General features: G+C 48.6%; 1 protein-coding gene and 1 long non-coding RNA gene across 4 annotated transcripts in view; one reads left to right on the forward strand and one right to left on the reverse strand.

Annotated features, from left to right (window-relative positions):
• PAQR3 (progestin and adipoQ receptor family member 3) lies at nucleotides 1-5,040 on the reverse strand. Of its 2 annotated transcripts, XM_054824456.1 has the most exons (6): nucleotides 4,668-5,040; nucleotides 4,405-4,567; nucleotides 3,325-3,480; nucleotides 1,826-2,023; nucleotides 937-1,027; nucleotides 1-613 (listed from the first exon to the last, which is right to left on the reverse strand). In XM_054824456.1, exons 1-6 carry the CDS (start codon nucleotides 4,850-4,852, stop codon nucleotides 471-473), a joined length of 936 nt encoding a protein of 311 aa, XP_054680431.1. In that variant the 5' UTR covers nucleotides 4,853-5,040; the 3' UTR covers nucleotides 1-470. The 2 variants fall into 2 exon arrangements, with proteins under 2 accessions (XP_054680431.1, XP_054680433.1); XM_054824458.1 differs by lacking the exon at nucleotides 3,325-3,480.
• Nucleotides 5,041-5,235: 195 nt separating this feature from the next.
• Nucleotides 5,236-15,311, forward strand: part of LOC129205947 (uncharacterized) — a 48,177-nt gene continuing 38,101 nt past the window's right edge. For both annotated transcript variants that reach the window (XR_008576927.1, XR_008576926.1), the window contains exon 1: nucleotides 5,236-5,420. This is a non-coding gene — a long non-coding RNA (uncharacterized LOC129205947). The remainder of the gene's footprint in view (nucleotides 5,421-15,311) is intronic.

Below are 15,311 nucleotides of genomic sequence, written 5' to 3' on the forward strand. Positions count from 1 at the left end.
CAGCGGGGAAACAAGTTGAGTCACTTACTACGCCTAGGAAATTATCAACTCTCACTTGATTTCCAAAAAAATCCAGATGACTGCTTAGTAGGCTGAAAAACCGACAAAAGGCTGAGGAAAAGGCCACTTAGGAACAAATACTAATGACGTCTGGAGGTGATTAAAATTGTGAAACAGAGCTGAAAGGGATCTGGCAGACCTCTGTCCAGCCCGACCTAAAACTCTGCTCATGGGCATCGCAGCCCTGTGGAGCCTCATGCCACAAAGCAGTTTAGATGAGCAGAGTGCCTGGCACCAAGAGAAGAAAACGTTTTATTTGCACCCAAGTATGACACCAGTCAGCGTTTTCTTTGGGGAAGCTAACTGGGGAGGGTGATGAAAACTTGGGGCAAGTTAAACCCAGGATTATTTAAGCTCATACTGGTTAGAGGATCATATGCCCGTGCGTGTGAAAACTGCTCTACCTTGGCTCACAGGTCTGTGCTATACTCAGGACAGGGCTTGCTGTGTCGGTATTGCATGATGTACACTGTGGATTGATGCCACCAATACAGCATCACCACGGCAAGGATATGCCATACTTGGTGACTCGAGCCGAGGTAGTTCAGCTGTCCTGCGGGGAAGAAAAAGGGCAAGCGGTTAAGTTGTAAAATTCGGCAATAACTCACGCAATGCAATTGGCAATCGGTCTCCTCCAAAGCTCAACTATAGGCTCCGCTTGCTGGGAGGCAGTGAAAGCTCTTTAACGAACTTGACCAGAAGTCGCCTGCCTTCTTTTGATGCAAATATACACAATGTGTTCCTCCTCTACACGAGCATACTTCGTGGGGAACATGGTCAACCTGCTCTCTCACAGAAGTTCAGGACTCAGAGCGAGGACTGTGACACTGCAGGAAGCTTAACTGCAGAAAAAACACCCAGAAGAGAATTTCCTACCTGGGAAGTATCTTTCTGGAACTTTGGAAATATAGAAGAGAAAAGCTACAGCAGCGATGAAGTACATGACAACTACACGCGGAGCAAACTCCTGCAAAAGAAAAGGAAGCTCTCCTATTCTGTCAGAAGGTGAAAATACAAAACAAACAAAAAAGTCTCCAAAGATAAAAAAGAATGAAATGTTTTCTTCAGCACAGTTAGGTCCCTGGGTAATTAAAGTGATTTCTGGGGTTTTCATATGGGGGCATACTTTACCCTCTTTAGCAGTACTGTGCTGCTTGTTTCTCAGAGCATACTTCTAAGTGGTAAAACAAGAACAGGAAAATAGTTCTGTAACTTCTGAGTGATGTTAAACGAGAGTCGTGTAAAAAGCAGAGAACTGAGTAGGCAAACAGTGGGGTTTTTTTTGGGTTTTTTTTTTTTTTTTTTTTTTTTGCTGCAAGCCCAGGGAACAGAAGAGGAAGCAAATAACCGTCCCGTCAGTGTCTTCTGGTTCCCCTCTCTGCTCTCCAGCTGCGGAAGCGGACAGCCCAGCCCAGCCTGCCCGGCTGCTTCCCGCGGCGCAGCCGACTCGGCTCTTCGCTCCTGCGCCTGGCCTGGGGGCAGCGAGGGTGCGGTCCACCCACACAGCCTGCTCAGTCACACTTGTATCCAGTTCTCCTCCTCACTGTGCAGTTTTAAATCAGCAAAGCAGATTTCATCTACTCAACCTGTTTACTGGTACTCAATAAGTGTTTGCATTTGGATCGTATCGCCTGAAAGATTTCTGTGCTTCAAGAAATGTTAATTACCCCTGCTTCCCCCACACGTCCCGAAGTGTAAGAGGACTGAAGGAAGATGGCACGTAAAAAGCAAAAGGGAATCCTACTTCCTTTTTTTTCTCATTTACCTGCACGATAGATGCACCAATGCCGCCGTTGAGCCAAACCCAGTGGATGGTTGGAATAATTCCATATCCAGACACTGAGCAAAAGATGATGGAGCGCAGTCTGTGCCACTGTTGCGTGAGGTAACTGGGATGGATCTGAGCAAAAAACACTGCCAAGATCATTGCCAGCACAGTGATTAAATACACCTGACGCCAGTACTGAGAAAAAAAGAGACAAAAGCAGGTTTGTGGGTGTTCTCGTCACGTGTAAAAGTAAATTCTGGGTAGAAAGTTGACATTACTAAATGTAATCGTACATCAATTCTCCTGTCTCTACTGCGAGCACAAGTGATGGGGTTTGAAAGAATGGACTTGCATTTATCAACTGACAGTGAGGGGAAGGGACTCTGGCTCCGGCACACCTGGCAGAACGCGGTTTATTCCGAGTGGCGTGTCCCGGTTTTGGCTGTGACAGTTAATTTTCTTGCGAGCAGTGGTATAGTGCTGCGTTTGGGATGTAGGATGAGAACGCTGTCGATAACACGCTGATGGTTTGGTTGTTGCTGGGCAATGTTTACACTAAGTCAGGGACTTTTTCAGCTTCTCGTACCGCTCCGCCAGCGAGGGGCTGGGGGTGCCCCAGAAGATGGGAGGGGACACGGCCAGGACAGCTGACCCAGACTGGCCAAAGGGATATTCCATAACGTATGGCATCACGCTCCGTATAGAACTGGGGGAGTTGGCCGGGCGTGGGACTGCAGCTCGGCAACTAGCTGAGCATCGGTGGTCTGCGGGTCGTGAGCGATTGTGCTGCACATCGCTTGTTTTGTATGTTCTTTTACCGTTATTATTCTCTTCTTTTTCTGTCCTATTAAACTGTCTTTTTCTGAACCCATGACTTTTTTCCCCCCCCCCTCCGATTCTCTCCCCCATCCCACTGCGGGGCAGTGATGAGCGAAAGGCTGTGTGGTTGTTTTAGCTGCCGGCCACGAAACCACAACACGGTGCCTTCACCAAGACATTTTATATGTCCCTCTGCCTAAGCTGGCTTGTTCAACTACTGCTCACGGCACCCGCTGCAGACGTGGGTGTAATCTAGGCCTCTGAAGGGAACTAATTTTACTTGTTCTCTATTAGATGAAGAGAAAATAAACTTGTTTCTGCCTCATGGAGGCTACCTGCTGGGAAAAGATGTTTGAATTACTTGTGAGGGGGACACAGCCCATCACGGGCCTCATGCATTTACCAAAGATGGGACCTGTAAAGTTTATCCCGCCTTCATGTAATTTTAAATATTTTCTTGAGGCTTGCGTGACTGACAGCTTGAAAGGAAAACCTTAGTTTGCCCATCACGTCAGCCAGCAAAGTGCTGCTCGTGTCAGAAGGAACTCGGTTCAGGTTCCATCTCCGTCTCCTGGCTAAGGCTCTATTTGGACGCCCTGCAACGAACCCCCTTCCTACTGCGCGGAAACAGCAACAGGGAGACCAAACGTTTACACAAACAAGTGCTTCAAACTTACGTTATTACAATAAAACGCATAAAACACGCCTGACACATAGCAGCCCAGGATGCCAATGGAAATTCCCGCATAATCTAATGCCATCCATCGTCGGCTGGTCTTCTCTGAGCGGTGACAACAGAAAAGATGATATCCTACTGAGCAAAGCATACAGACCTATACAAACGTTCAAACAAGGACGCGTTAATCTCTCAAAAAATTAACAGGGAGCATAGCACGTTTAAACTCTGAAGCTTAGAGCGTGCAATTGACCTGTTACGTGTTCTGCAGTGCAACTTGGTGTAGGCAATTATGATTCCTGTCAGTAAGCAAAAGGAACTAAGGTAAGCTTCGCTGGCGGATTGAAGAAGGAACAGAAAACTTTGCAAGACTTGAGAACCCAAAGTTGCACAGCTAAGAAAATTGCGCTATTGAGTCCTAGACCAAGCAAAAAGCCGGTATGCGAGGGAGCAGGGCCCCGTCTGCACGAGGACAGCGGGACGATGAGTTCTGCGTGGCCGAACTACCACAAGCAGAAACCAAAGTCCAAATCCGCCCCGACTGCCTGACACCCAAGTTGCTTTAGTGAGGGAACGCACAAAAAAATTAAACTCCTACGCACAGGCTGCTTATTTGCATCTAGGCTGGCATAATTTTTTTCCCTGAGAACTGCTTTTTGTGTTTCTCTGCAATCCTCAACAGCAGTAGGGAAGAGCACAACAGCAGTGCTTTCCAAGCCAGCAAGGAAGATTTCCCTGCTTCTAGCTATGCAAAGGCACCCAGTACTCTTCAGGGAATATATACAGGGCTCTTTGGCTCTTCACACTTTCAAAGAGACAGCATGCTGTCTTTTCGCAGACTCTCCCCTACGCCAGCTATGCTCACTCCTCCCTGCTTTGGTCAAAACCAACTCAAAGCCGGGCCGGTCAGTGACCTGTAAAAGCCATGCAAGTGACACCGCGCTGTCCCAGGCCTGACCCGAGCCCATCTTGCCCTGGAGCCCTACTTGCACTGCGTGCGTGACCATCGGCAGCGGGCCTTAACGCTCTCCTTCTCCTCAAAGGCGGCGCTCCCCGCGCCTCGGCGGCACGCAGCCCCTACCTGGAAGCAGAAGAGGCAGACGGAGCAGATGACGAAGTCCTCTCGGGAGGCGCCGGCGGCCGGCAGGACGGCCGTCAGGTCGTAGATGCCCAGCGTGAAGAAGAGGATGAAGCCGAGCAGGTGGCTCCAGATGTTGACGGTCTCGTTGGAGAGGATGAAGAGGCTGCGAGGAGACACAACGGGGCGGGAAGGGGGGGGTGAGGCTCGGCGAGGCGAGGCTCGGCCCGCCGGGCCCGGGGCGGTGCGGCGGGGGCGGCCCTCACCTCTTGAGGCAGAGGCGGGAGGGCAGGTAGGCCCGGTAGCCGTCCGTGATGTAGGGGTTGTCCTTCAGGAAGACGGGGATCTGCTCGTAGGTGTAGAGGCGGATGCCGCGGGGCACCAGCACGGGCCAGTACTGGTAGCTCCCCAGCTCGATGTAGTGCGCGCTCCGCAGCAGCTTCTGGTGCATCCTGCCCGCCGCGCCGCCTCAGCGCCCCGCCGCCCCGCCGCCGCATCGGATCGGGCCGCCCCGCCGCCGCCCCCGCTCCCCTCACGGGCCGCCGCCCGCGGGGACCGCCGGCATGGCCTCCCGCACCTCCTCCTCCTCCTCCTCCTCCCGCCCCTGGCCCGGCTGGTCGGGTCCCGTCCCGCCGCCTGCGGACACCGGCCGTGAGGGCGCTGGGCGCTGCGGGAGGGGCAGCGGCCGCGTCGCGCGGGGATGACGTCAGAGCGCGGCGACTCCTCCTGCGGCGCCTGCGCGGGGCCGGCAGCACGTGGTGCTGGCCGCGGGCGCGTGGGGGCGCTCTTTCCCGCCACGCGCAGAGGCCGTTGGTGGCGGCCGGTCGCCTCAGGCGGAGGCGGGGGGCGGTGCGGGCTGCGGGGCTCCCTTCGCCGCCGCCGCCGCCGGCCCTGCGCCCTCCTTCCGCCCGCAGCGAGCAGGGAGCACCGCCGGCGAAGCCCTCCCGCCGCCCCCGGCCGCGGCGGTGCCAGGTGGAGGGGTGTGGCTGCCGGCGCCAGGCGGGGCTGTGTTGCCAGAGGTGGGTGAGGTGCTGCCTGGGTTGGTTTGTCCGAAGGAAACCCGTCTCGGAAAGCGGAGATTTCCAGGCGGGGTGAAAGGCTGCTGCGTGGGGTGTGCGTGACGTCCCTAAGTGCCCCGAGTGGGTGAAGTGGTGCGAAATAGAGGGCTGCCGGGCAGGCATCGGTCTGCGTATAACTGACCCTCCGGTTGCAGCTCTTGTAACGTACGACACGCAATAGTGTGTTAGGTCACTGTCACGGCAGAGGTTTGTGTCTAAAAGGGAATGGCCCACGTGTCTGAGATACTTTTGGAGAAAGTTACTGGTTTGGAAAAAATCAGCCTTTTCTGTCAGGTAGACCTGAATGAGGCAAACTTTTTAAAACAGAGGCCCGAAACAGACATCTGAAGTTGCAAGTGCCGTGGATTATCGGTGTTGTGGCAATTGGACTTGCACCTGGCAAGAGCAATCTCTGGTTAATTGAGATCACGGTTATTGGCCTTTTCTCTTTTTTTTCTGTGTACTTTATGAAGTAAAAAAAAACCCCAATGCCAAAACCCAGCCCTGAGTAGTGAAGAAGACGCTTCCAAAGGATTTGCTTTGCGTAAATAAGACAAGTTCTGAGTTGTTTGCCAATTGCTTTTAATTTTTTTTTTTTTTCCAAAACAAAGGGCAGAAAGAAGTCACTCACTAGGTATCATCTGGCTCTCATTTTCAACGTTGAAAACACAGGTACATCATTTGGTTACCCAAATTCAGTTGGTTTTGGTCAACAGCAGCTCTTGAATATTTCTACTAATCAATCATTCACTGAGATTTGTTAATGTCAGTGCTATAAAAACCGTGTTCCTCTTGCTCTGCAACCTGCTGGTGGTTCCTCGTGCCTTCTGTCTCCTCCTCAGCTGCTCTGCGTGCTGCGTACATTTTTCTGCTGCATGTGCCGCTGGACTTTGAAGAGGCACCCTGGGGAATTGTGTTCGTAGTAGTAATTCAGCAGGCTGAGCTTTAAGAGACTTCCTCGTATTCTCACCTTTTTGGGATGTATAAGAAGCATGTGTCTGAATGGTTCATTCCTATTTTACTTAGTTTCTGTCTTCCTTTCCGCATGGCTACTCTGCTTCTGCTTTTTCCCTTCACCCGAGCTTGCTATTAATGAAAGCAATAATTTAGGGAAGATAGAGAGAAAGAACGCATTCTGAAAGAAGATCCGTACACATAGGTGTTGTGTCGGGAGGGGAGAGACCTGGATGGTACTGCTGGCCGTATTTAGGACGGAGCGCAGGATATCCCTTCTGCAGGTGGCAGAGTGGCGTTAGGTACGCAGGGAAGCACGGCGTAATAAAGCGCCTTGCAGAGCGGCGCAGTGCCACGAGAAGCTAAGTTGGCTGACGCTCGGGAGATGGCTCGGTGAGTCTCGCGAGTAGCAGGGGCAAAGGAGGATCGAGAGTTCAGGTATCAGAGTGTCCCGGAAACAAAATCTTAGGAGGCTGTGAGGGTGTTGTTTGGTAGTTTGCTCAAAGGGAAATAGTCCATAGGCTGTCAGTTTCCATTCTGTGGCAGAAAGAACAGTTCCATTTCCAGCTGACCTACTAAAAATAGGCAAGTGTCCCGTTTTGGTCAACTTAGTGCACGTGGAAGCCAAAACCTGTGAACCGGTCTAGTGGGACCAAGCTAACAAGAGCCATCTCTATGCGGTGGCAACCTTTTCCCAAACAAGCGTTCCACTGGCTTTTCTCTTTGCAGTGCTTGCTTGGAGAATGAGGGAGGTAAAACGTATTTATGCAGAACATGCATTTAAATGAATAAGCATGTAGCTGCCACGTTAATTCAGGTGAGTGAGCTCCGACCGTCCGGAGGAGCCTCTCTCTCTTGCAGCGAAACCAAGCTGGGGAAGTCGCGTTCCTGCCGGCTCCTGCTGATGCATGAGGAGATTCATTGTTCGCTTGAGCGAAATACTGCCCAGAAAGTTGCTACCAAGTTAAAACCTTAATTAGTCTTAATTGTCCATTGAATCATTAGCTCACTGAGAACATTATACCTGGAGAAAACACTTTGTTTCTCAGCCTCGTGCAATTTAAATGAAATCCCAAGTGCTTCAAAAAGTTCAGTCAGAAGGAATCGGAGCTGACAGCACTTTTTTTAATAAAAGAAGCTTTAATTGGCTGTTAAGTTAAAGCTTTCAAGCTTTGATAGGAGAAGTGTTATAGGTTAAATTAATAGGGAAAATTGAGAAACAATTAGGGCAGCTTTAAATTAATTACTTAAACTATTTATTTTGAGCTTATTGAACAATTGTGTTGCATGCGTAAGTGATTGAAATTAGCCATCTGTGCAAGATAGCTTTGACCTAAATTGACCTTCTGGAGTAAGTAGCTTGCCCTAATTCCTATACTGTGTCCCTAATTTTACTGGCAGATAAGCTTAATTGGGAGTAAAGATGAATGTGCCCGAGAGGTTCGTGCTTTTCTGTGGAAGCTAAAGTCACCTGTGCAGACAAAGGTAGGGAAGGCTTTCGAGGAGATCACTGAGGAGACCGCAGATGAGCCGAACTGTTTGTTGCTAACCCTAACTGCACCCTGCTGCGTTCCGTTCTCCTCCGTGTGTGCCCTGTTCAGGCCTTGTGAACCCCACAACCCCTGTTGAGCCGGCTATTTGAGGAAAGCCTAGGAAAGAACAAGTTTATTTGAACTGACTGGCGTCAGCTCTGTAATACCAACAGGATCTTTTTGTGCCCTGCTCCGTTCTGTTCTGTTTTTTTCAGGGAGCAACCGGGGCAAATGACTTGGAAGAAGAATTATCCAAACAAAATATCTCAAATGCTCAGCATAAAATGGGAGCAAGAAAAAAGTCGTTCAGTTTTGAAACGGAAACGGTGAAAATAGTCTTGGCGCTGATTTTTGAGGCACTGGAGCACTGTTGCCCCCAGTTTCCCTACGTCTAGTAGGCCCACCTCAGACCTGCTGCGGCTGGAGGAGAGGAGGCTAGGTCCAGCCCCGGGGCGGCGTGGGGGTGCCCCCAAAGGCAGCCGTTCCTCCCCGCCCAAGGCAGCCGTGCCCGCCCGCGCCCCGCGCTGCTGCCGGGCTGTCCCTCCAGGTGTCAGCCTGGCACCGCGCTACCCGCCCCGCCGCCGGGCCGGCCGTCCTCGGCAGCTCCGCACCGTCCCTTTCGGCCACTCGGTAACTGACGGAGAACCCGTCCCGGGGCCGGGTGCTCATCCCGGCAGTGCCGGCTTTTGCGGACTTGACGCAGTGCGCGGCAGGTCGGTGCTGGTGTGCCTGAAGTAGCCGTGGCCCCGTCTTTGCATCCTCGTTTTCTGAAGTTCCTGGCAAACCACCTCCTCCGGGTTTTTCTTTGTGAGGATCTGGCTTTTCCCATGCTCACTGCAAGCAAAGAAATAGGAGGTGCCCTGGGACTCCTTTTCCCACCGCTGGATCTGCTGCTGTGGGAGAATTCGGCTTGCGCCAAGTTTTCCAGAAAAGACAGTTTAGTGCCCAGGAATAAAATCCGTTATCAGTCAGACCTTAGATGAGAAAATATATTTGGGAATGTTAGTCGAAGGTATCGCGTCTCTTCCTTGGCGTCGTGCTTACAGCTGTGTCAATGTATAGCTCGGATTTTCTTTGCCTGTGATTAAAAACAATTGTGTTTTCCCCGGGGATGGTGAGAAGGAGGTATATTTCAGAATACTGTGGTCAGAAGTATGTTTCAGTGCAAAGCCTGTGAATAAAATACAGGCACCGGTTTATGACCGTAGAGACCATGTATTTATTTATGTGTGTAAAGCACTTGGGTTCCATATCAATGTGCAAAGACGGCTTGCAAAGGGCCATATACAGAATACATGTTTACTGACAGTTACATCAGGAGACAGAAATACTTCAAGCCCCTTGTCATGTAAAACAGATCCTGTCTCATCCTTTCTTGGAAGTAGCCAAAGCATCTGTGACATTGGCTACTAGATGTTGATATGCGGGGGAGTCGCATATAAGAAAATAAGGTTCGTAGCGTTGTGGAAGTCAAACAGTCTTTGAAACAGAATGTGTGGGTGTAAGAACAGAAATCCCAGGACACCCCCAATCCAGAAACTCCCTTCACGAGAGAGCATTAGGAATACAAGTACCTTGTGTTTGGTAATTAGGGGGACCTCAATACTAAGACAGTTTGATTTCTAGGCCCTCTTCCCTGAAGATACATCTTCCTTTCTCGCTCTGTCCCCGCTAGGAATTTTGTGGTGAAGTTGTCGTGGTTTCCTGTAGCGTGCTCCTCAGTATAGAGCTTGAGCGGCTTCCAGGAGTGCCTGAAACAGAACGCCTGACATCTGTCGGAGGGGGGGTTCAGGCTCTCTTTCCTCTCCCCGTGGAGAGATGCATGTGTCATGTGTGCAGTCAAGTGACTTGTTTTGGTAGGGCTCTTCCTTCTTTTTTTGGTGGTTGGGGTTTTTTTGTGGTGGGTTTTTTTTTTGCGTTTCTGTTTTCTAAATCAATCCCTTTGGCTTTCAGCTCCAGCTTCTGAATCTCAGCATCTGTCAGTGGTGCGATAAATTCTCTTTGGTGATAAGAGAACAGCTGCCAATAGCATGAGCAAGGATGGCATTTGGGCTTTTTCCTGCTGTGCGAGAGCTTACAGTCAGCAAAAATGCACTGTGCACACAATGGAAGAAGGCACCTCTTCTACCCAGCCCACTATTTTTTTTCCAATTTAGCAGCATCTTTTCCCTCCGTATTTAGCAGACGCATATGAACAATTGTGCAGCATGATAGAGTCCTGAACCTGAAGAACTGGAATTAATTGACAAATGGTTTTTTTCTGGATAGGTTCTGAAGGTGAAAGCGGTGAGGGGACAAGAAGGAGAGAAATTTTCAGAGAAATTAGGGGATTTTCAGGGAAAGAAAGGAGCTGTTTGGAAAGCTGCTTCATCATGTGGGATGGTGCTTCGTAGCCCAACAACTTGCTCCCAGTGAAAGTGGTAGGGAAAAAATGAACTGCTTTCTGTGGAGTCCTGAATTTTAGGAGCATAGTGTTTGAGGTTTGGGGGCTTTTTCATATTTAAAGGTCTCTCTAACTCCAGCTTGCCTATAAAATTTTATCACAGCTAGAATTCATGCCATGACAGAAGGCATTTCGAGACAAACTATTTTGACCACAGAGGTTTTGTTTCTCTAGTTGTGCTGAGTTTAGCTGATTTATTTATAACGAGGGTGAAACTCCAGGAGTTGTGGACAGCTTTGGTCGATACGGTGATTTCACTCTTGGACAACCCTGTGGGTTTCTGACTTTGCTCAAGTAAGAACCAGGCCATTGCTTTGAAAGTCTGGGTCTCCCCGACAGCAGATGTCCCGAGAGGGGATCGTGTTTCTAAGACACTGTAAAACGTCAAAGTAGCCTTTCTGTAAAGCAGTCCCACAGCGGTGGTTTACGTGACTGTAATATCTTGAGTAGCTTCTCAGTAGGGCATGAGAGAGAGGAGAGAGGCTGGATTTTCAGTGGCGTTAAAGCATGTTTTGAGCTGTGCGGACCCTCAGAATGATTTCTTGGTGTCAGGGGGATTCCAACACTTTTGCTGTAAGTCCATACTGTTGCTGACTGACCTCTGTAGGCATTTGAATGTCGTTCTACATGTGACAGGAGGCACACGTTCTCATTTCGTTCTGATGAGGATTTGTACGCCTAAATCGATTTGACCTTCTTCAAAATCCCTTCTAAACTTTCAACGTGCTCTTAAATTTGATCTGTGAAGTGCCGCTTTAATCCCAAACGAGGCCTGGGTGCTTGGCATTTGGGATCATCTCACAGCGCTTACTTTTGTCTTTTTGTTTTTTCTTCATCTGCCAAGATGAGCGCGTGCAAATCATCTTTTTTTTTTCCTGACTGCGTTGCTAAATGCCAAAATCTCTGCTAAGTAGCAGTGGTATGGTTTGAGAATGGGAGATGTCAAAATAAAGGTTTGCCTTGCCTCCAAAAATGCTTTGGGATGGAAAGATCTGGGAAACGGGGAGGAAACAATTGTCTCTTTTTTTTTTTTTTTTTTTTTTCTGACTGCACTGTCAGAATGTTGTTGCCTATCTGCCAGAATTGGGTTTTTCCCCTTGCTAGTTAGTTTGTCTTATGAGATTTTAGGTTTTCCTCAGTTATCTTGATTACTAAAATTGGAATCCCATGATCTTCCAAAGATACACTGTTCATCTTCCCTCTCTCATCCTCGTAGCCTGTCTAGCTGCTTGAAGTCATCGAGACCTTTAAGTGCAAGGATGTATGGAGGAGACAACGTATGAGCAAGTGCTGGGAAGTCAGTGGAGAATGAAGTACAGTGTAACTAGCAAAATCCTGCAATTGTTTTTAATATATTATTTTGTAATGTTTCTTGTCTGCTTGTTATGCTAGTAGATGCATCATCTGTTAGAATTTTGCTCTGTTGTTCTCCAGTTGCATCTTCCTTGCCATTTCCTTTGGTTCACAAACCATGCTTCGTACCCTGTCTTGTCGGTCATACGAGACCCACCAGCGTGTCCCAGATGCGACTGCAGAGCACTCAGATTGGACCAACCTTGAGAATTCTGTTATGCTTCTGCTCCTTTTTCTGTAACCTTGGAATAAAGATAATGCAGCCTCTTCTTGCGATGCCGTACTTGGGTAAAATGAGGCAGTGATTTAACTCCCTATTCCTGCTGGAGACATTAATCCGTAAGGAGTTCAAGTTCCGTTACTCTTGCCCAAAGCCCATCTTTATTCAGTTTCGTGTTTTCCTACAGTCTGCAGAACGGATGCATGCCTTCTGACAGTATTCCTGCCTTCTGAGTGACTGGTGGATCGAAAGCTTTTTACTCAGCAACAGACGTATCACTAGAGCTCCTATTTTGTCAGCTCGTGCTGTGTCACTAGGAAGTAATCTTACAAACATTTCAAGTGTGCCTCTTCCCCTTCTCGCATATTTCGATTCTCGTAGACGTGCTGAATGATACGAGTGAGTTACGAAAGCTTGCTTGCAGCTAACCTGCTGATCTGTGCTGCCGGGGAGGGATTTTTGAGCGGTAATTGGAGTGCGGCGTGGATATTGTGGAGCGATACGAAGCGAGCAGAGCTCAACGGCTCTCTTGCTTGTCCTGTGGCCATGCATCACACAGAATAATTGGGCTTGGCTAGTATGGGTATTTCTGGCAAGCTAGGATTTTTTTCGGCAGCCTTGCGAGGAGTTGAACAGCCACAGATGCTTTCTCCTGACTCGAGCTGGAAGTTTGAAGGGCAGCTGAATTTGCTAATGTTCGTGCTTTGATACAGAATGTGAGAAATGTTGATGAGGCATGAGGCAGAACAGCTTGCTCTATTGCTGCTGTATTGACTCTGCAGTGCTGACAGTAGTTAAAAAAATGGCTTTTGTACCTAAGCTTAGTTAATATATAGAACTTGGAAGACAGCTAGGAACAGCTATGGGCGATGGCCACGGTCTCTCTCTGTCTCTCTCTTTTTAATAGAGTCGCTTCCCTGCCCAGAACTGCACTGTAATTTTCAATTGCTTTAGTGTCATTGGGAAAGGCTGACATTTTAGGAACATTTGTACAGTATAAATATGAATAACAGTACCCGTGCTTTGTCATACAAGGGGATGCGCAGTGAGGTCAGGGTTATTTTCCTGGTTGTTACCAATGGTGACATTTTTGTTTCAAGTATAAAACATGGCGTTCTTTTTGCTGAAGAGTTAGTCCAAACCAAAGGCTCGGCTGGGGGCTTGTAAAACTGAGACCTACTGGATGGGCTGTGCTTTCTTGGGTCCCCGGGACATATTTGTGTTGAACCTCCCAGACAAAAGCTCTGCCGCGGTAGGAAGGCCAATTTAACAGCTGTTAAGCAAGTTCTGTCTGTTCTCTGCTTGGCCCTCTCTTCCGCGTATCGAGTAGGAAGAGCAGATAGCGCTACCGACCGTGAGAAGTCTGGCTAGGCGTGACAGGGCAAAGACCAAACGGAACACCGTTGCCACCTCCGATCTGGGAACCCGCCATCCTGCTTGTGTTCAGGTGGTCCGGTCTGTGCTCATTCTCAACCCCGAGCTGCCCTTTGGTATCCAGAAGCCGTGCCAGCAGTTCAGGGAGCCAGACCTCTGAGTTCCCGCCTGGCCTCGTTGGCCGCACTGCTGCAGGAGGGCAGAGCCCGACTGAAACATTGCCTGCACGCAGCTGAGAGTGCCTGCGGTGTTTCCCAGCTCATGGAGAGACACGCCGCTTCCAGCCGGACCGGTGAGAGGGAGTTGCAGGATGAGAGCCACAAGTAACCTGGGAGAACAGATGACTTTGACCGCAAGTCCATCTCTCTATATCCAAGTCGTCTTAACTTCGTGTCAGAGTTTTTCAGATAATTTTCTGAAATAACAATTGCAGACAGGCTAACTGTTTCTGAGGTGGGATCACATGGTGAACTCGGTCACTCACATTGGAGGTCAGTCATTCCCTTGGTAATCCCGCTGACTTCTGTGGGAGTACTTGTTTGAGAGAGAGTTCCACCCGTGAAAACCGGGATCCTTCCCGTGGAGTACCAGAGGCTCTCTTTACGTAATGCAGATGGGTGAATGCTGGAAGAGACAGTGATTTTTTTGTTTGGTTGGTTGGTTTGGTTTTTTGTTTAGCCTCATAGTACGAATCCTTGTGTTCTCCAAGTTAGGATGTGCATCAACTCATAGAAGTGGATGCCACGTTCCCGTGGAATCTGGAATCGCTGAAAGAATATTTATCAGCATGTCTCTCTCCACCAGGTTTCCAAAAAAATACCAACAACCAAACCCCAAAACCCAAACCTGGAGCCTCATTATTATTTTAATATAACTTCTGACACGAAGAGATCAAGCAATTATCTCCTTTTTGAATGTCAGTCTCTGACTGTCAGCGTGAAGAGACCAACTGTGGCTGTATGTGAGAGCAAGTTTCTGGGCATGCTACGTGAGGGGCACTGGTGAGTTTCTTTCAGGCTGCTGGAATGCTTCCCCCCCCCCCCCCTTTTTTTTGTTTTGTTTTGTTTGTTTTTGATGGACTAGGAAATTATTAGGATGTGGCCTTGTCCAACAGGCTTGCCAGGTTTTCAGCAGTCATCCCAAGTGGACTGCCTAAAAAAGGGCTGGCACTGCATCACATGGAATGACCGATGATATGCCATATATTTTTAATGGGCAAAATGTTTTAATAAACATTCTCCCTCCTAAAACACTGGATTTTAAAATAGGTTTTAGCCTTGAGCCATGTAGCTACCCAGCTGTGAATTTTATAAGGCAACAATCTCCACATCATTACATGTTATGACTGATACGCCAGCGATTGCACTAGTAAGTGTTTCCACACATTAAAAAAGTTTCCGATAACAGTTAAAGGAAATATGGCTTTACTTGGAAGACTATCAGCTCAGAATTAAAGCAATTTTCTGAAATTATGAAGACAGGCATGTACTGTTTTCTAGTGAACTGCAAGTATCTGTTCATTCAAGCCATGCTGATTTTTGTGCCTGACAGCTTTAATCACATTGCGTGACACTTTTGAAAATCAAATTTCTTTTTCTTTTCATATGATTGCTGTATCTTTGGCCTGTCGAAATTCAGCTGAAATCTTGCACGGTGAGGCAGATTAGATCCCAGCTTGATCTACCATAGTCGGATTAGTTTGTAGGAAAAGCCTGCTTGGGTTTTGTGTTTTGCTTGTTGTTTTGTTTTTTGGGGCTTTTGTTTTGGTTTTTTTTTTTTTTTTTCCCCTGGGTGACAACAGTTATCTTGTTTTATTTAGAAGCATGTGAGGACCAAATCTAGAGTTGAAAGATGATCTAGTGACCGCTCTTTGGGCAACCTGAGTCCCTCCTTTACAATGACTTCTTGTGCAGCGGTCACTAAATCACGTAGCCTTTTTGAGATCTGTTCTCCTCAGCCTGAACCTACTACCAAGT

This window comes from Grus americana, chromosome 4, assembly GCF_028858705.1.
Source record: "Grus americana isolate bGruAme1 chromosome 4, bGruAme1.mat, whole genome shotgun sequence".
Classification (NCBI taxonomy): Eukaryota; Metazoa; Chordata; class Aves; order Gruiformes; family Gruidae; genus Grus; species Grus americana.

What these genes read in the sequence shown, in the direction of transcription:
- PAQR3 (XM_054824456.1), bottom strand. Translation starts at nt 4,852, where the DNA reads ATGCACCAGAAGCTGCTGCGGAGCGCGCACTACATCGAGCTGGGGAGC. An exon ending in TCCCGCCTCTGCCTCAAGAG is followed by an intron (nt 4,568 to 4,667) that starts GTGAGGGCCGCC and finishes GTCTCCTCGCAG; the next exon opens with CCTCTTCATCCTCTCCAACG. An exon ending in TCTGCCTCTTCTGCTTCCAG is followed by an intron (nt 3,481 to 4,404) that starts GTAGGGGCTGCG and finishes ACGTTTGTATAG; the next exon opens with GTCTGTATGCTTTGCTCAGT.